The following is a 20,833-nucleotide window of genomic DNA, read 5'->3' as shown; positions in this document are numbered from 1 at the left end:
TGTACCAAACGTTCCTCCTTCCCAATGTCCTGGGCCAAGGCTCCAGGAGGCGTCAAAAGGGTTCAGACTACGCCTCCACCTCTGAGGATGAGTTCGAGACTAACCATAGCACCCCTAAACACAAACGCTCCCATCATTCAGGGGCCCAGCAGAACCCCAGAATCCATCCAGCAGGTCCGGTGCGAGCCGTACCCCGTTCGAGAGACTCCGAAGGGGAAGGACACGAGAGCGACGCCTTCCAGAACTGGACGTCTCATAGTGCTGAGATTGCCAGGTGAGGACGGATTGATCATATAGCGTAGGGTTGGGACAATAAATCGATGCATCAAGAAGCGAGAAATGATTGAGTTTTTCCGAATGCATCAGGATTCTCTCTGGAATCAATTCTAAGCTTAGTTTTTAACAGCAGATGGCGGTGCGTGCTTTAGAAACAGCCGAATTCTGCTTGCTTCCAGTTCCTTACACACACCACTTGAACTTTCTATAAAATAATCATTTATAAAGTTCAGAAAGGTTGAAGTGAATTACAAGGGTGTTTGCAGTGGGCGGTTTACATTAATCTTGCATCATAAAAGCATTCATAGCCGAATGCACGAGCGCTCTTCTTCATGAGCATTTGAGTGTGCGGTTAAAAACAAGTCAAGAGCGCCATCTGCTGTTAACTAAACTTGGAATCGATTCAAGAGAGAATCGCGATGCTTTCGGAAAATCTCGAGATTAATCGATTTACTGTCGCAGCCCTAATATAGGGCCCTATGATTTCCGCGGAAAAAACAGATGGAATCACAGAATCCAGTCATAAAAATGGAATTTACTACATAACATGGAATTTGGCAAATTTTAGATGAATAAATCCAAAAGTAGGGCTGTACACTTGATGTACTCCACGCAAAATTGAAGAACGAACTGGTATGACGTTATTTCGAACATAATCAGGCCAAAGTGGCGTTCGTTTCGGGAGCTCGAAACGGCCTGCCAAAGTGGACTTTACAGACAAATTTCAAACTACCATGGCGAATATGTACTAGGTAGGAGTGGCTCTGAGGCTCCGCCGGTGTCTGGATGTTCGTTAACAGTTTATCGCTGCTCACGTATTTCAAACTTCGTTTTATCCCAACGCGAAGAATGAAAAAAATATTTTGCGGTGAGTATATGGGGGCCTTCAATCAAATTGCGATATGGACTAATTTCTGTTAATATTAAACTGCAAAAAAAGACTTATTTAGGTTTTGAAACTTCTGAAACTCAAACGTCTTCATGTAAAATAAACTAAATAAAATTTGGTTCAACTAGAAATATATTACTATTGTACAATAGAATGTTCATCTCAAAGTAATAATAATGATATTAAAACTTGATATTTTTTTAAGGAATATACATTTTTCTTCCATGTTTTAGGCCCTGTCCACAAGAACATGGGTATTGTCTTTGGCTGTTCGTCCACACGCAAATGCAGTACTGAAAATGAACATTTTTGAAACAGTTTTTTAGAAATTCCGACTTACAGTGTTGTCGTGTAGATGGTGAAACCGGAGATTTTGGCTTGTGACATCAGAGCCAGAACTCTAATAACTCCTTTTTTTTTTTTCTAGGCTTCTGATTGACTAGCATGGCTTTATGGTTATGGTTATATCGCCACCTGTTGGTTTAGCATGCTCTTGTTTTCGCATTTTCATGTGGACACAATTTTTATTTTTATTTTTTTAAATGGAGGAAAAACTCTGCTTATAAAAAAAAGCCTGTCTACATGTGGACTAGGCCTTGCTTTTACTTAGTTTTTTTTTTTTAATCATAAACACAGAAATTAAAATGGATGGCACAGAATTTCTGGAAAAAATAAAACATTTAATTTCATTTTTTACTGTAAAAAAAAAAAAAAAAAAGTAATAAACTAAATTGTTCAAGGTTTCACTTGATTAGACATGTATTCAAATTTAATTAAACTATTAAAACGGAATCCAGAAAAATGAAATCCTAAAACATGGAATTTTGGATAAAATAAAACTTTTCAAATGGCCCTAAATGTAAATTTTGTTGAACTTTTAAAAACTTCTAATAACTAAAGCAATTTAACAACAATTTTCAAGATTTAAATTAATTAGACATGCCTTTTGATCCTGAAAAATGAAAAAAGTACCAAAATATCTACAATCCAGGATCCCTCTGTTTTAATTAAAGTTGGAAAACAACATTTTAAATGACTTAATCTGGCGTTCATTTGGCTGAGACTCTCTTTCAGAGCTGTAGTGCTATACTGTGTGTTTCTCCCTGACTCAGACATGCATTGACTGTACCCAGTGTAGATGATGTCGTTGAGTACAATGGGAATCACCATAGGTGTAGAGCTAGGTAAATTCATCATGCATTCCAGTTGTATTTGTCTGTAAATACGTTACATAATTGCATCCTTGTATAAATTCAGATTACGCATTAATTCCAAAAAATAAAATAGTCTTATTACTTGTACTGCATGCCCCCATCTTTTGTAAATGTTTGTTTTGATGTGTGTGTAAATGTAGTTTTCATGCATGTTCATTGGTAGATTGAGTCAGGACCTGGCCAAAGATTTGGCTATTCTGGCTCAAGAGATTCATGATGTTGCTGGAGATACAGAAGCTCAGAGTGGCTCCACAGACAAGATGGGACCAGCCATATCTGCCCACGAGGAGGTGCTGTTCCTGCATTGATCTGATCAAAAATACAAGGAAAAAAATGAAATATTTTGATGATGTAAAATAACTGTTTTCTATGTGAATATATAATAGTGTCATTTATTCCTGTGATCAAAGCTGAATTTTCAGCATCAGTCTTCATCTTTTTTTCACGCTCGTTCAGTTGCGGCACCAGATTCCTGAAGCCAGTCTGAATTTCCAGAAGGAATCTCCAGTTGCAGCAGCGGCTGACGAGTCGGAGCCGACCGTCGGTCATCACGACGTCAGAGGACCGAGTGCGAGGCCAGACGAGGTAGCAGCGCTTCTCTTCAGCTGATCGTCCTCCTGTATTTGAGATGTAACCCTCGTTCTTCTCCTGTCAGGTTGCGCTGAACAACGTGATGCTGAATCCAGTGTCCCAACTGTCCCTCGCCATCCGGGAGAACACAGAGCAACTAACCGAGAAAATCAAGTAAGAAGGTTTTTTTTCTTTGGATGTGTTTATATGCGTTTATATTCCTCTTGAGGCTATTTAAAGGCCTTATTTTTTAATCATCATATTTTTTCAGGGTTTTGTTTCATAATAAGATGGATGTTTTGAGTGAAATTGAGGCCAAAATCAATGCGGCTGATGATCCTCCACCACTGAAAACATCAAACAAGGTGTGTGTCTTTTTGCCTTTCCCTGAATAAATGGTAGTAAGTACTGTTTTTTTTTTTTTTTTTTTTTGTAATGTTGCCAGTTGTAATGTTGAATTAAGTAATAATAAAAATAATTTCATGTTTTTTTTTTTGTTTTTGTTTTTTTTTTTTTTGTTCAGGGAGTATATTAGACCTGAGAAGTAGTAAATTATATTAATATCTGTTATTTTAGGATCATTGATGTACATATAAATATACATTGGTATGTGTATGTATGTATGTGTGTTTGTGTGTGTGTGTGTGTATATATATATAATATATATATATATATAAAATATTTTATTTAAATTAATACTATAAATTTTATTAATAATAATGATATTAAAATATATGTTTATATATAATTATTATTAACTTATATACATAAGTACTTATATAAAAACTTATTTATATATAATTATAAAATCAATTTAATATATATACACACACACAGTACAGTCCAAAAGTTTGGAACCACTAAGATTTTTAATGTTTTTAAAAGAAGTTTCGTCTCTCTATATAATATATATATATATATATATATATATAAGTAATTATATAAAAACATATTCATATATAATTATAAAATTAAATTAATTAATTTATATATAATCTTATATTAAAAATGAATAGTAATTATAAATAAACTTACATATATATTTATAAAGTTTATATATAAGTATTAAAAAAGAAATGAAAAAATAAAAAAGTTATTCATATTTATATAGACATATATAATTGCTATTAATATAAGTTTATTTATAATTAAAAATAAAGTTTATATAGTATGTTAATATTTATAAATATTAACTATATATTTTTGCAGCATTTATTACCTTTTTGTTAATGTTAGTTAATAAAAATGTTCATATTCAGTGTATTAATGTCAACTTTTGATCTTAAGAATGTATTAGTAAATGTTGAGATTAACATTAAGATGAATAAATGCTGTATTCTTCTATATTAGTTCATGTTAACTAAAGTAGTTAACGAACGTTCACAAATCAAAACTCATTGTAGTGTTACCAAGTTTTTAATACTGAATAGTTGCTCTTGAATCAATTAAGCCCTTTTTGTTTTCCTTTCATCTACTGCTCGTATTGAAGGAAATTGCATCAATTCTCAAAGAGCTGAGGAGAGTCCAGAAACAGCTGGAAGGTCAGTCGATGCGGTCTTCTCTTCTCGCCAGTTTAAATGTTTCATCTTAATGACCTTCAGATGGTCAGATAACTCCTCCCTTGTGTCCCTTCAGTCATCAACACAATCATCGATCCTCGAGGAAACCCTGACCTCAGCAGGACGGTTTCCTCAGCTGGCGTCCGCAGGTCCACAGCCGCGTCCCGGGATGCGAGATCGTCCCAGCGAGGCGGCGGACCGACGCCGAACAGCCGCCGCATGTTCAGAAGCACAGACAGGGAAAGTTCACTGGTATGACGACTCTGTCCGTGTCGGTTCACTCAAAGCATCATCACTAGTCACTTTGCTAATGATTTCAGCACACAAGTGGAAATCTGCATAGGTTGGTGGGTAGAATCAAACCGTCTGGCACAAGCTCCTCATGAAAACCTCAGGCGTTTGGGAGAATATGAAGATATGTTTGACGTATATTTGCACATTTATATTGCTCCAAACAAACCAGTTTCAACAGCTTGTGGCATTCATAACGCAACGCTTGAGATTTTGGCATTCAATGTAATAACTGTAAATGATTTTTCTTTATCTTTGTTACTTTTTTTGATTGTTGTTATGGAAATATAAGTCAAGTAATTTACATGATTATTTAAATCTCTTTTTGTCTCTGTTGGACAGGGTTATTTTCTGTGTTAAAGATCATTAAAGAATTCAAATGTAAGCGTTTTGTTCTCGTGTCATTATTTTCATGGAGGTTTTGTTTTTCTAAATTCACTCTGATGATCTATATTAGTCTCTAATGACCCTGACTAGTTATTATAGCTACATATAAACTCATACATGTGTAATTGAAGCTCTGGTCAGTCGTGTTTCTGCCGAAATGAAAGTGAAATCTTAACTCGCATCAGTCCAGAGCTTCTGAAACTCTTTCATGGTCTTTAATGCCTGTATGACGAGTGTTCGGACAAACTCAAGTGCTCTGAATGAGGTATGACATATTTTTCAGCATGCATACATATTTTAATATATCAACATGTCTGAGTGATGTGATTTTTCAGTTCCTATTTCCGATATATTTAGCTCCTCTTTGATGCTGATGTGCAAAACAAGACTTTATAAGCATTTGAACATTTACTTCCACTCTAAAAAAAAAAATAAAAATGCATGTACATTCATTGTCACTTGCCATTTGTTTGTAATTATTTGTGAAATTGTGAAGTGAAAATGGTTTTAAAGTTATTCCTAGACCAAATATTTTTCAGTGTTTGTTAATAAATGCTGTCTTAAAATCTGTGCATTCAACTCACAGAAGATCCAAGCTTAAAATGAACCTTTAATCATACAGTTGTGATCCTCTTTATGCAAATTTACCATTTGTTTTCAAATTTCATAAACATTCATGTATTTTGCAGCATGTTTTGCTATAATTGTAATCATTCCCTGTATCTTTTTCAGAAAATTAATGTTTGTCAGTTAATTTTAAGATGTGATCTATAGGTGTTTGAAAGCCTTTTTGAACATTACGTAAGTGTTAATGTGACATTTAAAAAAAAAAAAACAGAAATGAAAAGTGAATGAGGAACTAATGACTATTTGAGAATATTTCCCTTTATGCATCACACAAGAAAACAACACCTGCTTCAACATGCCTACTGCGTAAGTTCATTGCACTTTATCACTTGTTTTGTGTCGATTTATTACAGAAATATAAACGCGTTTCAGCTGTATGCTTGTGCAAAGTCTGTCGATGTCAATCAGCTTCTCCATGTTCTGCTTTTAGATCTACACGCTTACGAGATGTTCAAGAACTGACCTCACCGTATAAGAGCTTGCATGACAATTATGTGTCCAACACCAGGGTGAGTTGATGCTTTAAATAGGCTATATGTAAGACGTTTCATGTATTAATCACATTTTACTGACAATGTGTGAACAGCTTGTAATGAAACCTAAAAAAAGACCTTTCTCTGTCTATTTAATCCTCGTGCACTGTTCGATTTCTGTGTACACTCGTTATGGTCCGGGTCAAATTGACCCTAATTGGATTCTATACAATTCCCCAAAAATCACAATATGTAAAAAAACATACAATCATGTTTAAATAATTAACTTTTAATATCAATATTTTTCACACATTACAAAGGATAAATATCTGAATTTATGATTAATAAAAATATTTTTAACCACTATTTTTAAGACGGCCCCTCCCCCGACCTGTGGGACATTTACCATTATACATTTATAACAATAATATCTTAGTCTAAACCTAAAGTAATCTTGACAAACTATATATCGTTTGAAAGCTTTCAGACTGTAATTTTCATATTTGGTGACTGATTTTCAAAATAAATGATAAATAGCGATAGATTCTTCATTTGATCTTCATGATTCTTTTTTTTATGTGTTTTAGGGATTGAATTCAAATCAAATATTAATATTACTCCCCAAACTTCTAATGAAACTTCATAAATATTTTGAAAAGTGTGGAAAATATGGTTCAGATCACTCAAACCATATATGGAAATCGAAGAGTCACCGATGGAGTCTTGATGTCATCTAGTGAAAAAGTTTGGTACTGCGCACAAAGTCTTACTAAAACTTGTTTTTTTGAGATATCAACCTAAAATTCGGCACAGAACTTGTTCAGATATTTAACTTTGATTTTCTTGATGTTTTAGAGCTGAAAATGTTTTGTAAAATATATATTTTATATAAAATATAAAAATATATATTTTTTATACATTTTAAATTTTCATAAACTTTTTTTAAACTTTACTTTTACAACTTTTTTTTTTTTTACTTTTTACTTCTACAATAATCTATGAAGTTTTCCCTTTAAAAAGATACCAAACTTAAGTCTGTGCTCTGAAGTATTCAAAATTTTTAACAATTTAAGTTAGAAAAGTCATTTTAATATCTAAGCTCAAAAAGTGGGATAGATAATTAACAGGTAAAACAACTTTATATTTCCACAAACTTTGAAAATAAAAAGCAGTTAAACTCATTAAGACACTGACACGTCAGTACTGGAGTTGAGGAGTTCTGACGTACAACACAGAAGTGTTTTGAATTTAGGGTCTGTAGTTGATTTTGAATGGTTGCCTATGGGGGTCAAATTGACCCACAAACAGTACGAACGTATAAAATTTCTGTATGCACATTTCACAACACATCAGTGTGTTGAAACTTTGCATGCATGTTCATGAACCTAAATGAGAAAAGGGCACAAAATTTCAAGAAAAAAAAACAAAGGTTTAATATTATATCAGGTAGCTTGAAAAAATAAATGATAGGTAATTTTTACCATCTGTGGCTGACAAAATATTTTTCTGTATTGAAATAAGTGTTGAAAACCTAATTTTTTAGCTTCATAAGGTAGTAAAAAAATAACAAAATATAACCAAGAAATGTTATTATTTTGGATCAGTACAGTTGCCTTAGAGCGTTAAAATATGCGGGTCAAATTGACCCGCGAACATCACGAACGTAATAGTAATTTTGTTTGTATATGTCAAAAAACACCAGCATGTTGAAACTTTGCATGCATGTTCATGATGATAAATGAGAAAAAGTCACAAAATATCAAGAAAAAAAACATAGGTTAACCAGTATTTCCAACAAAAAAGAAGTTTGTCGTCAGCACATCTGCTTTTAATCACGTTTGTACGTTTACATACTGTTTCTGGCTGCAGTTCACTTAACGACCACCAGTGTCGCTAATAACAAGTTTCTGAATCTACATCCTTTTAAAGAGTATTTAATCTCATCTACAGGTCTGATGTTTTATATCTAAAATGGGCGGTGATGTTTTTCTGTTTTCAGAAATCAAAGTGCTCATTATCTGCCCTGTTGGCCACTGGAGGTTTGATCGTTTTAGGGGTTTTATTGGCCATAGTGGTAATAGAGAAATTAAAGAACGAAGATCAAATCAATGAGGATTTGAGTCCCCATCATCACACTCCGACATGCTGTAATGATACCATCCCGAATGAGCAGAGCAGGTGTGTGGACTTCCTGTTTTCATATTCTCACTTCCTGCCACCTTTGGCACTTCTGGAGTTTAAAAGACGAACGTCTCTTTGTCTTTTTGATTTTGCTGACTACATGAGCACGTTGAAAGCTGACATTTAGATTCAATTTCATTTTCTTAAAAAATAAACTAACTTTTATGAATTTCCCAAGTTAAATCTCCTCATACAACCATCATTTATTATCATCACACTGTTCATCTTTTAGAGAAGTCATGTGACTGATATCAGTGGACAATTCAAATATAGTGATTAAGATTGAAAATCATTTTAACAGATTATTTACAATTCATTTATTTATTTATATGTGCTTAACTGTGTGTTAAGTATAAAATTAGTTCAGTTGATCATATAAATTCATATATAAATTCATAATATTTAAAGATTACTCGGGTTATTCAGCTGAAATATTTACAATAGATGGAAATATTTTTGAGTGATTCAGTAGAATTGAACATTTTTGGAGCAATATTTCTTTATTTATTTGTTGAACATTTAATTGACATGATTTCAATGTTTCAATAGGTTTTGCGACAGTGATGTTTTGGTGATATTATATCTTATTTTTCTGATTTTGTTTCATGTTTTCTCTTAAGTTGTAGTTTAAGTTTTAGTAACTTTTGTGTGTTTTGTAAGTTTTTGTTTTAATATTATTTCTAAATTCGTTTTTATTAAGATTTATTATAGTTTTATTTTATTTGGTTTTACTTATTTTAGTACTTAAAATGCGAAATGTTGCTTTGGAAAATGGCTGAAATAAAACAAGTTTAAGTTTTTTTTTATGTTTTATTTTATTTCAGATAACATTTATTTTACCTAAAGTAACAAAAATGGTTTATGGTACGGAAGAGGATTAGGGCCAAGCAATACAAATTTTTTTTTTTTAAAAACATCGCGAGATTAAAGTTGTTGAATTTCAAGAAAACTCATTAAATTGAGAAAAAAAGTCGAGATAAAATGTTGAGAATAAACTCGTTAAATTATGAGAAAAACTAATTAAATTTAGAGAAAAAAGTCGAAATAAAATTAAGAATAAACTCATTAAATTACTAGAAAAAAGTCGTTAAATTTCAAGAAAAAAGTCGAGAAAATGTTGAGAATTAACTCGTTAAATTACAAGAAAAAACTAGTTAAATTACGAGAAAAAAGTTGTTAAATTACGAGAAATTTTAAATTTCGAGAAAAAGTCGAGATAAAATGTTTAGAATAAAGTCGTTAAATTATGAGAACAAATTTGTTAAATTATGAGAAAAGTCGTTAAATTTCGAGAAAAAAGTCGAGATAAAATGTTTAGAATAAAGTCATTAAATTATGACAATAAAGTCAAAAAGTTGTTAAATTGAGAACAAATTCGTAATTTAACGTATTTGTTTTTAGTAATTTAATGACTTTTTTCTCGTAATTTAATGACTTTATTCTCATAATTTAATGACTTTATTCTAAACATTTTATCTTGAGTTTTTTCTCGAAATTTAACAACTTTAATCTCGAGATGGTTTTATTTTTTTCTTATTGCTTGGCCCTAATCCTCTTCCGTTTTATGGTTTCAGATCATAACACTAAAAATAAATAAACAAAATAATAATAAAATAAAATATTTTTTATTTAAGATAATATTTATTTCATTTTAATTAAAATAAGTTTCATATTAAATTCAGTTTAATAATAATAAGTTGATAGTAAGTTGAATAATAATAAAGATAAATTGGACGTGACTGTTTCTTCATTTTCTCCCAGCATTGTTCTTGTTGAGAGTTTTCCTCTCGGTATGGATTACGGGAGAAACGCCTCCGCTGGGAAAAGCCTGTATGACGCCTGGAAGCATCTTCTGTCTTTGGCCACCAAAGAAATCGCCGTGGCGTCTTTCTACTGGTCTCTCACGGCCGAAGACATCAACGTGAACTCCAGCACTGACAGAGCTGTAAGATTCATTCACAGTCAACGTTTGCAGTTACATGGGGAAATATTGGTGGTTTTGAACCTTTTGGTTAACATGTCATTTTTGTGTCTCAGGGCAGAGACATCTTAGAAGAGTTCAGAGCATTACCGTCTAGAAACGTGTCCGTGCGAGTGGTGACCAGCATCCCCACTGTGGCTCACAATTCAACAGACTTACAAGTCCTGAAAGAAAACGGTCAGGAATTATGCAGCCTTATTTTGATTTGACAAGCTTCATACTAGTTTCTTTTTATATACTGACATGCATTATTTTTACTTTAACTTAAAATTTTTATGGTAATGCTTTACAATAAATGAATTAGTTAACATGAACTAACAATGAAAAATTCTCTTAAAGACATTTTTCTGACAGTGTGTGTCTTCATGTAGGAATACAGATACGGCGAGTGAACTTCGGCCGCTTGACTAAAGGAATTCTTCACACTAAATTCTGGATTGTGGACGGGAAACACATTTACATCGGCAGCGCCAACATGGACTGGAGAGCTTTAACACAGGTCTGAACCAACATTTGCATTCGTGTGTTTAACACGCTTTTGTCCAGAGTGATTTACAAGAGAGAAGCTTAAACAATTAGTTTCATAGCCAGCAGTATTCACAGTATACACTGCTTTTTAATAAAAAAATCAGCTAGATTAGACTCTTTTTTTTTTATGTTTTGATTTGCATGTGCATTGGTTTATGCTTGTAAAGTATTGTGGTTGAAGTCGACAAACGGAAGTTATGCTAGTATATAGCGTGTGTCTGATAAACCTCTCCAGGTCAAAGAGCTCGGCGTGGTGATCTATAACTCCAGCGGTTTGGCTGCTGACCTGCACAAGATCTTCCAGTCGTACTGGGTCATGGGTCGGTCCAACGCGTCCATCCCAGATCCGTGGCCGTCCACCTACGACACCTTCATCAACGAGGAGCGTCCGCTGCTGCTCAACCTCAGCGGTGTAGCCAGTCAAGTTTACATCACGGTGATTTCACTTCCTTATATCATCATGGATCACAAAAACAAATTAATTTACGGTATTTTAGAGATGCCTATAAGCCTTATGCGCCAGAGAAACAAGCGGCAGTGTTTTAGCAGTAGCTCTGTATATTTCTACGGCATCGCTGGTGAGCAGAAGAGACTTCTTTGTAAAGCAAGCTTCATCTCTCATCTTCCTCAGGCCTCTCCGCCTGCGTTCTGTCCGGACTCTCGCACCCGAGACCTTGACGCCATCCTGTCGGCCATCGGAGGAGCGCAAGACTTCATACATGTGTCGGTCATGGAGTATTATCCCGCTTCGAAGTTCTTTCATCATCACGGGTGAATGAGTTTTCTCTTTCTGGAGTCACTAGTCTAGTCAAGTCACAAATCTCGATTCAAACACCCACGCGATCTTATTCCTAAATGGGAACAATTCGGCTCTGTATGTTAAAGCTTTCACAGCGAACATTCAGATCTGCGTTCTGATCCAGAGAGAGTCATGTATAGATGTGAAACAGCTTCACAAACAGTCACACAGTATCATTATTTCTGTCTTACAATAATCAAGTAAGGAAGTAACTTGGCGCTTCAAATAAATATGGCGCTTCAGTGACATTGTTACATCAGTAGGTGACGAAAAGTGACCGTTAAAAAATGTGTATGTCATTGAATCATTCATTCAAGAGATTCGTTCAAAAAAGCTGATTCATCCAGTAATGAAACAAGTGAAGTCTTTATGAGTGAGTCATTGAATCATTCATTCAAGAGATTTGTTCAAAAACAGTTGATTCATCCAGTAATGAAACAAGTGAAGTCTTTATGAGTGAGTCATTGAATCATTCATTCAAGGGATTCGGTCAAAAACGCTCATTCATCCAGTAATGAAACAAGTGAAGTCTTTATGAGTGAATCATTGAATCATTCATTCAAAAGATTTGTTCAAAAAAGCTGATTCATCCAGTAATGAAACAAGTGAAGTCTTTATGAGTGAGTCATTGAATCATTCATTCAAGGGATTCGGTCAAAAACGCTCATTCATCCAGTTATGAAACTAGTGAAGTCTTTATGAGTGAGTCATTGAATCATTCATTCAAGGGATTCGGTCAAAAACGCTCATTCATCCAGTTATGAAACTAGTGAAGTCTTTATGAGTGAGTCATTGAATCATTCATTCAAGAGATTTGTTCAAAAAAGCTGATTCATCCAGTAATGAAACAAGTGAAGTCTTTATGAGTGAGTCATTGAATCATTCATTCAAGAGATTTGTTCAAAAACAGTTGATTCATCCAGTAATGAAACAAGTGAAGTCTTTATGAGTGAATCATTGAATCATTCATTCAAAAGATTTGTTCAAAAAAGCTGATTCATCCAGTAATGAAACAAGTGAAGTCTTTATGAGTGAATCATTGAATCATTCATTCAAAAGATTTGTTCAAAAAAGCTGATTCATCCAGTAATGAAACAAGTGAAGTCTTTATGAGTGAGTCATTGAATCATTCATTCAAGGGATTCGGTCAAAAACGCTCATTCATCCAGTTATGAAACTAGTGAAGTCTTTATGAGTGAGTCATTGAATCATTCATTCAAGAGATTCGTTCAAAAAAGCTGATTCATCCAGTAATGAAACAAGTGAAGTCTTTATGAGTGAGTCATTGAATCATTCATTCAAGAGATTTGTTCAAAAACAGTTGATTCATCCAGTAATGAAACAAGTGAAGTCTTTATGAGTGAATCATTGAATCATTCATTCAAAAGATTTGTTCAAAAAAGCTGATTCATCCAGTAATGAAACAAGTGAAGTCTTTATGAGTGACTCATTGAATCATTCATTCAAAAGATTTGTTCAAAAAAGCTGATTCATCCAGTAATGAAACAAGTGAAGTCTTTATGAGTGAGTCATTAAATCATTCATTCAAAAGATTTGTTCAAAAAAGCTGATTCATCCAGTAATGAAACAAGTGAAGTCTTTATGAGTGAGTCATTGAATCATTCATTCAAAAGATTTGTTCAAAAAAGCTGATTCATCCTGTAATGAAACAAGTGAAGTCTTTATGAGTGAGTCATTGAATCTTTCATTCAAGGGATTCGGTCAAAAATGCTGATTCATCCAGTTATGAAACTAGTGAAGTCTTTATGAGAGTCATTGAATTTATCCAGCTCTAATGCATTTAGTTTCCTTTCATGTGTGTTTATATTGTATGTTTGGTGACACAGATACTGGCCGGTCATTGAAGATGCTCTCAAGCGTTCAGCCTTTGAGAGGAACGTGTCCGTGTGTCTGTTGGTCAGTTGTGGCCAAGAAACTGACCCGTCCATATGGCCCTTCCTCCGGTCATTAGATGCTCTTCATTCCCCGTCTAACAACATTAACATCGCAGTGGTGAGTCGACATAAACACAGGCAGTCATGGAAGGATTTCACCTATAAAAATCTGTTTTTAAATGCTGTTTATCCTTTTCATTGCACAGAGGCTGTTTATTATTCCAGCGGGAAACCAGTCGCACATCCCCTATACCAGAGTCAACCACAACAAATATATGGTGACCGATAAAGTGGCGTATGTAGGTGAGTTATTATTTGGGTTTTACTCAATAGTAATGTAATGAAACGTTGATACTAAATGTTGTTTTTTGTGTTCAGGCACGTCTAATTGGTCAGCTGACTACTTCAACTCCACTGCCGGGGTGGGTTTAGTGGTTTCCCAGGATGCTTTGCCTTCTGCGTCGTCGGGAAACACATTCCAGCAGCAGCTGAGTGCAGTATTCGACAGAGACTGGAGCTCACAGTTCGCCTCTCCACTCGCTGAGCTCAAGCAAAACCATGACTGTGATTTCTCCAAATCCACACCATAGACACTTCACCAACAAACATTCAACGTGTTCAATTCTGTTATGCATGAAACGTGAAGTATAAATGTCATGCATTTTAAACTGTTGTTATATTTGTGTCATTATATATGTATTATTTACATGTCTTCATATGAGGGAAGCATTTTGGAAGCCTGCTGCGTTTCATTTTAAAAATAATTTTCTTATACAGTGAAATTAAATGACTATTAAAAATTGACCTAGATTGAATGCAATAACATTTCAGTGTTTTTTTTTTCACTTCAGTGTTTCAGCGCATGTGTGTGTGTGTGTGTGTGTGTGTACATTCATTATTTAAGTATTTGTTTAATGTATAAACAAATACATTTAAGTAAAAAATAATATACAAGCGAGCGCTATGGTGTCTGTCTGTCTCATAGCACCGAGTACCCAAGCAACTGCATAGCAACACCCTAACAACCACCAAGAATACATTAGCAACCACATAGCAACAACCCAAATACCTTAGCAACCGCAAAAGCCAACTTAAAGTTTGTCTTGATGAACGTTTAAGCGTTTTCATTGCATAATTTATGAACACCCACCAGTTTGAAAACACCCACAAATTCAGAAACGCCCACTTTTGTTCCGCAGAGACGTCATACTCGCTTAGTATCATAAATACATGCCTGCTGATTCCATGCGCTACATTTTAACATATCCTGCTCACTTTATTAGTTAAAATAGTCTAAAATCTGAAAGAATCTCAACCATGAACTCTATAAAGAGGAAACAGAAACAATCTATAAATACAACATGAAGAAAGTCAAGGGAATGCATGCTTCCACTCAGAATGGTTCAAAAACACTACAGTATTTGATACTTTGTGCTAAAAGTGCCTTCGACTTTGTCCTGTCAGTCTATAAAATAGTAAAGATTTTTGCACTTTTTAATATAAAATTTTGAACGCTGAAAAAAACAAGTAGTGTAATGTTAATACATTTCTAATGAGCTGAAACACTATAAAATGTTCTTGAAGTACATTAAACTTAAGCTTTAACTGTTCAAGAATTATTAAAGTATATCATAAATAATTTCTAAATACATACAGTATGCACTATATGTAGGCTACTTGAAGTGGTTCCAATTTAACAATTTAATGTAGGCTAAGCTTTTTGCATATTTTGAATATTTTTTCCACTCAATTATGTCATTATAATGAGATATTAATAACCAGCTAATATTCATAAATTCATTAAGAATATGGACAAACTTTATTTTAGGATACTACTGTATTTGTCTAGATTGGCGATATGTGCGTAATATGTAATACAAATATTTAAAATATTACATGTTTTTTTTCAATGCATGTAATATTTTAATCACTATTATTTTTTAAACTCTGCATTTGTGCAGTAAAATTAACTTGAATGAACAAAGTGTGATAAAGGCACTGATTTATAAATTCATTTAAATAAAGGAAAACATCATATATATCATTATAACGACATATCTCGTTTTTATGAGAAAAGATGTCATTTTAACGACATAATATCTTGTTTTTACCACATAATTGAGTGGCAAAAATAGCCTATGTAAATAAAATATGTGGCAGGAATGCGCCACCGTAGCAGACAGCTTAAAATTGATCTTAAACATGTCTTAAAATACACTTAATATACTTAAAGTTGTTCCAAAACAACACATTTCATATATATTTAAATAATTAAATATATTAAATATATTATTTTTACATGTTAAGTGTATAAAATTGTATTTCCTTTTCACCTGACCACAGACAAAATGTAGACAAAAATCAAAAATCTTCTCATACAACATAGAAAGAGAAAGATATGGAGAGCCTCAAACAAAGTCCCTTTAAGACAAGTCATTTCACTCGGCGGCCATCTTTGAAACGCCTCTCGGGCATCCTGGGCATCATGAAGCTCCTATCTCTTTGAATGGGGAAACACCAGATTCTCCAAAACTGTTCGTCAACCTTACGATTAAATTTCATATTTGAAATCACCAATGAAATCTAACAACAACCGACTCATAAATGTAGTTTCTAAACGCTCGAATCATGACAAAAAAAAAAAAAAAAGTATTTTTTTCAGGTTGGATCAAGCTAATGCGCATGCGCAGACCTCTTCGGAGGCGAACGTCTGACTGTTTCTATAGAAACCGGTGATTCTAACGGCCGCTGAAGTGACGCGATGACTTTACCAGTCGGCGATTGGCTCTTGGCTTTAGAAGGCGGGACTTATTCCGCCATATTGCGCCTTGTTTGAGATGAGCAAATTCTGCGCAGAACCGATCACCGGTGATCACTGCGAGATGCATGCCGGTTAGAAATGTGTCCGAGGGTGGTCCGCCTTGCTCTGATGTCATGCTGACGTGTGTCAAAAACCTCTCGCGAGGGCGAGGCGGACGTGTCGGATTCTGCAATCGAGCGCAGTTGCTCTCCACCGACTGCGCTGACCAAAAGCACGATGGGAAACGACTTGATGACGACACAGCTTAAAGCTTATTGGTTTAAACAACCGTGATGTATTGATCTCTTTTAAAATGTTTGATTTTGAAACACTAATACCATGATTTTATGCGTATACATTATGTGTGAATATTCCAAAAGTCTCTGACAGTGCGATCTCTCTGGGGGTTATGTGATTGTTATCATATTTATAAAAATATATAAAAACATGTCTGTAATTAAAATAAAAATGATTGATACACACATCCTTCGAATGGAAATAAATATCAAGTACTTTGGGTGTCTTGTTCATTATGTTTATTTTCATATAAAAGCAACAGAATGTAAATTACATCCAGTTTATCAGCAACACAGCGCACGAGTGTGAATCCCGCGATATCCGCCTTAATCTCGCAGGTGTCTGATGCACTACGAGAAAGGAGAATTGTCCGTCTTGCCTGCACTGTTTTCACTCCTCCCCTCACTGCAGCCGCCTACTCTCGGCTGAACTTCAGGCGAGGCCAGGCGCATCTCAAACAAGCCTACTTTCTCCCATTCAAAACAATACGAGTGACACGTCTTGTGTTATTCTATAGTCTTTGCCACACGCTCTATTGATTGATCTCTGTTTAAAAAACAACAAACTCTGTTCTATGTCTCTCTCTCTCTCTCTCTCTCTCTCTCTCAGCTGCACAGAATTTGTTGTTTTTTAAACAGAGATCAATCAATGGTCCACTGATGACATCACAGTGACATCACTGCCATATAGAGAGCTGCTGGATTCTCATTTCAGCAGAGAAGTTATCATTGTGCACTGAGTATTACTGAACAAATCTTGCAACCTTTGTTTAAAGAGGCGAGTCATTAAGATCATTCTTAATTGATAACAGCCTGCATCAAATACCATCTTGTAGTTCAGCAGATCAGTGTCCAGTTGACATGGACAGAAATATCTTCATGCTTATTCTGCACAGGAATGGCCTTTCCACTGTACATGCAACAATTATTGATGGGGATGTCCGGAGAGAAATTCCTGAAATTGCTGTACCTTCTCACGACGATGTTTTGTTTAACCGTGTGGTTCAAGCTGTCTGTCGACTTGCTCGATATCCCTTGACACCTGCACCTGATCATCAGAACAATCCACTGCTCTCCATGCTGGCCTGGAATGCAGATGCCTGGGGCGTCTTTACCACGTCAACAGATGACGAGTCAGGCATTGCGTTTCATCCTGTGTATAATAATCCACAGAGAGAACGTGTGGAGAGACTTAGAATTGAGCACAGGTCAGTTCAGCCTAGACCTTCTGGAGAATCACATATGAATGGGTTCAGGAGAGACGATGAACAGCCTGGACCATCTCACCTGGACAACAACAGATCTGAGATCAGGCCTGGAGAATCACATATGAATAGGTCCAGGAGAGACGATGACCAGTCTGGATCTGCTCACATGGACAACAACAGTGATAGCGGATACTATTCTGATGATTCACTTGATCTCTCTTGATCTCTCTTTCATCATCTTCGAGATCCACCAATGGGAGAGACGTGGACAGATAAATAAAGTGACTCAACTGCAGTTATATACTGGAAAGGTTTCATTTATGATTTAAAATGTTTTCCCCAAACGTTGAAATGATCAGAAATTTGTTGACGTATAGCCTACTACCACTGAAGTGTAGCTGAAATATTGTTAAAGGATTAGTTCACTTTCAAATTAAAATTAACGAGAAATAAGGGTCTTAGTAGAGAAACCATTGCTCATTTTCTAAAAAAAATAAAAATGATATACTTTTTAACCATAAATGCTCATCTTGAACTATTCTTCTTCTTCTCTATTAGAATTCCAGCAGTGTAGACACTGCTAAGTGTATTACTGCCCTCCGCAGGTCAAAGTTTGAACTAAATTGTCATATACAGTATGCTAGTGCATATAACAGTTAAGACTCTTATCCCTCGTCTGGTATCATTTAAAGCTCTTTGAAGCTGCACTGAAACTGTAATTTTGACCGTTTGGAGTCCATTGAAGTCCACTATAAGGAGAAAAATCCTGGAATGTTTTCATCAAAAACCTTCATTTCTTTTCGACTGAAGAAAGAAAGACATGAACATCTTGGATGACATGGGGGAGAGTAAATTATCAGGAACATTTAATTTGAAAGTGAACTAATCCTTTAACTTGCATCAGATCTCATTATTATTTTATTATTGACATTTGAGTTGTATTTTCAATGTTTCAACAAAAGTCATTTAGAATTAACATCATATTAACATTGATCAAACGATATTTATAACCAATTGTTTTTGTTAATTTCAATATTGATTCAACGTTGGTGATGTGCAATTGATAGTGTAATGTTGATTTAACAGCATAACCATTGATTATTTTGTTTAATAATTTCAGTGTTGATTCAACAGTAGTGATGTAGAATCAATCATAGTGTAACGATGAATCAATGTCATTACCGTTGATTGTTTTGTTGAAATCTCACCATTGTTTCAACGATAATTGTGGCTGCAAAAGTGATATTAAACAAACATCACTTTGAATTGTTAATTCAATGCAATTAGAGTTGGCGCATCAACACTGACACTCAACATCATTTCAATGATTACATGCAATCTGGGGTACGAAAAATTAGGTATTTACCCTGAATAAGATCCATGAAATCACTCTATTTAGAACAACTGAGATTTTTAAGTCAAATCGGAAAACAAATTCACTACGATTTCCTTGTTAAAATCAGGTCTGAGGTTTACATTACAGTTTAACGTTAAAAAATATCTAAAACAACCTGTATTTAGTAGGGCTGGGTATTGACAATAGGAAAAAAAGAGTCAGAGAGTCACATGAGAGTCAGCTGGTACTACTATAATAATACTGAAGGTTAAATTAACTTATTTATATACAAACACTTAAATTACACTCAATGATGTTTTTATTATAAAGTTTAGAATTACATCATATTTCTACTCCAGTTAATTTTTTTGAAATATAAACATTTAAATCGAAATATGGTTTTATTCAAACATGCATTAAATATTGAAGAACATTATAATGAATATGTAACGGTGCATAGCTATATTTATCAGAATGTTGCTTTCTAGAGCACTTTTCTAGCTGACTAGTGATTTTATGGTCACTGAATATGTTTTTCTGAGGTAAATGTGACGTCACGTGACATTGAAGCTGTTTTATTGAGTCTTTCCAAGATTGAGCGATTACACGAGACATGATACGGATTTCAGTAAGTTGTACTGTATATTTTAACATACCTTCAGATGTTCATGCATGTTTATTTCGCTGTAACTGGTATTAAAGTGGAGGAGAGGATGATCACATGCTTCTCTTTAACTGAGGCACTAAAACGATCTGTCACGCCACATTAAACAGCGCCAAAACCGTATTTATTTTTTGAATCTCATAATAAGATGGACGTCATTTGAAATCTGAGACTTTGCTTCATATCAAAAGTAACAATGATTATTGCGATTTATTGGATGGGAGGAGCTACATATTCTGCTCATTCATCAACTGAAAACAGACTAGACTAATCGATTCTTGGGAATTAAGAATCGATATTGGTTCGTAATGAGAATCGATTACAATCGAGAAATCTAGAAAACAGTGATTGTGTACTTTAAGTTGAAGAAAATCTGACAGTCTCTTTAATAATGTTAACCTTTTTTGTTAATTTACTCATAAGTCAAAAACTGCTGCTCTAAAAACTTATAAGTATTAATTCTTTTAAATTTAACTCGATCATTACTAAAAAGTGATTTCTCGTCTGGGTTTTATGACAATAAACGAAACAGTTCTGCAATAACCGAACAATGCTGTTAGTTAATAATTGGTCCCTAACCATCTGTTTAAAATGTTATGAAGACAAAATATTGCGAGCAAACCATGCACATGGAACAACTTGCGTTGTACTAGACAATTATTGCCTCAGTCTCTATCTGGAAACCCGTAAATCTTTACCGTAACTTACAAAGGTTAGATCAATGTAATTGTTTCCTATAAAACAAATGAAGTTGTGTCCAAATGACACACTATGCACTATGTAGACAACCGTGTAGTGTGTGAATTATTGTTTTCTTTTTCACTCAGCGTCGGAGTCTGAAGCCCCTCCCCCTCCGCTA

The 20,833-nt window shown here is 34.4% G+C and overlaps 2 protein-coding genes across 6 annotated transcripts in view; both read left to right on the top strand.

Annotated features, from left to right (window-relative positions):
• cep170ba (centrosomal protein 170Ba) overlaps positions 1 to 5,172 on the top strand; it is a 39,958-nt gene extending 34,786 nt beyond the window's left edge. For all 3 annotated transcript variants that reach the window (XM_067367582.1, XM_067367583.1, XM_067367581.1), the window contains 7 exons: positions 40 to 274; positions 2,543 to 2,669; positions 2,836 to 2,964; positions 3,035 to 3,123; positions 3,221 to 3,314; positions 4,439 to 4,490; positions 4,585 to 5,172. In XM_067367582.1, coding sequence (XP_067223683.1) covers positions 40 to 274; positions 2,543 to 2,669; positions 2,836 to 2,964; positions 3,035 to 3,123; positions 3,221 to 3,314; positions 4,439 to 4,490; positions 4,585 to 4,766 — 908 coding nt within the window. In that variant the 3' untranslated portion in view covers positions 4,767 to 5,172. The remainder of the gene's footprint in view (positions 1 to 39; positions 275 to 2,542; positions 2,670 to 2,835; positions 2,965 to 3,034; positions 3,124 to 3,220; positions 3,315 to 4,438; positions 4,491 to 4,584) is intronic.
• Positions 5,173 to 5,421: 249 nt separating this feature from the next.
• Positions 5,422 to 14,479, top strand: LOC137006715 (5'-3' exonuclease PLD4). Of its 3 annotated transcripts, none has more exons than XM_067367711.1 (12): positions 5,422 to 5,451; positions 6,089 to 6,119; positions 6,244 to 6,322; positions 8,286 to 8,464; positions 10,229 to 10,412; positions 10,505 to 10,625; positions 10,820 to 10,947; positions 11,212 to 11,412; positions 11,608 to 11,747; positions 13,623 to 13,788; positions 13,877 to 13,973; positions 14,049 to 14,479. In XM_067367711.1, the coding sequence occupies exons 2-12, from the start codon at positions 6,109 to 6,111 to the stop codon at positions 14,258 to 14,260; spliced, it is 1,518 nt and encodes a 505-aa protein (XP_067223812.1). In that variant the 5' UTR covers positions 5,422 to 5,451; positions 6,089 to 6,108; the 3' UTR covers positions 14,261 to 14,479. The 3 variants fall into 3 exon arrangements, with proteins under 3 accessions (XP_067223812.1, XP_067223811.1, XP_067223813.1); XM_067367710.1 differs by having other exon boundaries at positions 5,919 to 6,119; XM_067367712.1 differs by having other exon boundaries at positions 5,919 to 6,119; positions 13,877 to 13,969; positions 14,049 to 14,225.
• The last annotated feature ends 6,354 nt before the right edge of the window (positions 14,480 to 20,833 follow it).

The sequence above is a fragment of the Chanodichthys erythropterus genome, chromosome 18 (genome assembly GCF_024489055.1).
Source record: "Chanodichthys erythropterus isolate Z2021 chromosome 18, ASM2448905v1, whole genome shotgun sequence".
NCBI classification, from domain to species: domain Eukaryota; kingdom Metazoa; phylum Chordata; class Actinopteri; order Cypriniformes; family Xenocyprididae; genus Chanodichthys; species Chanodichthys erythropterus.
Note: the sequence above shows the minus strand (reverse complement) of the source record. Positions and strands in the feature narration are given on the sequence as shown.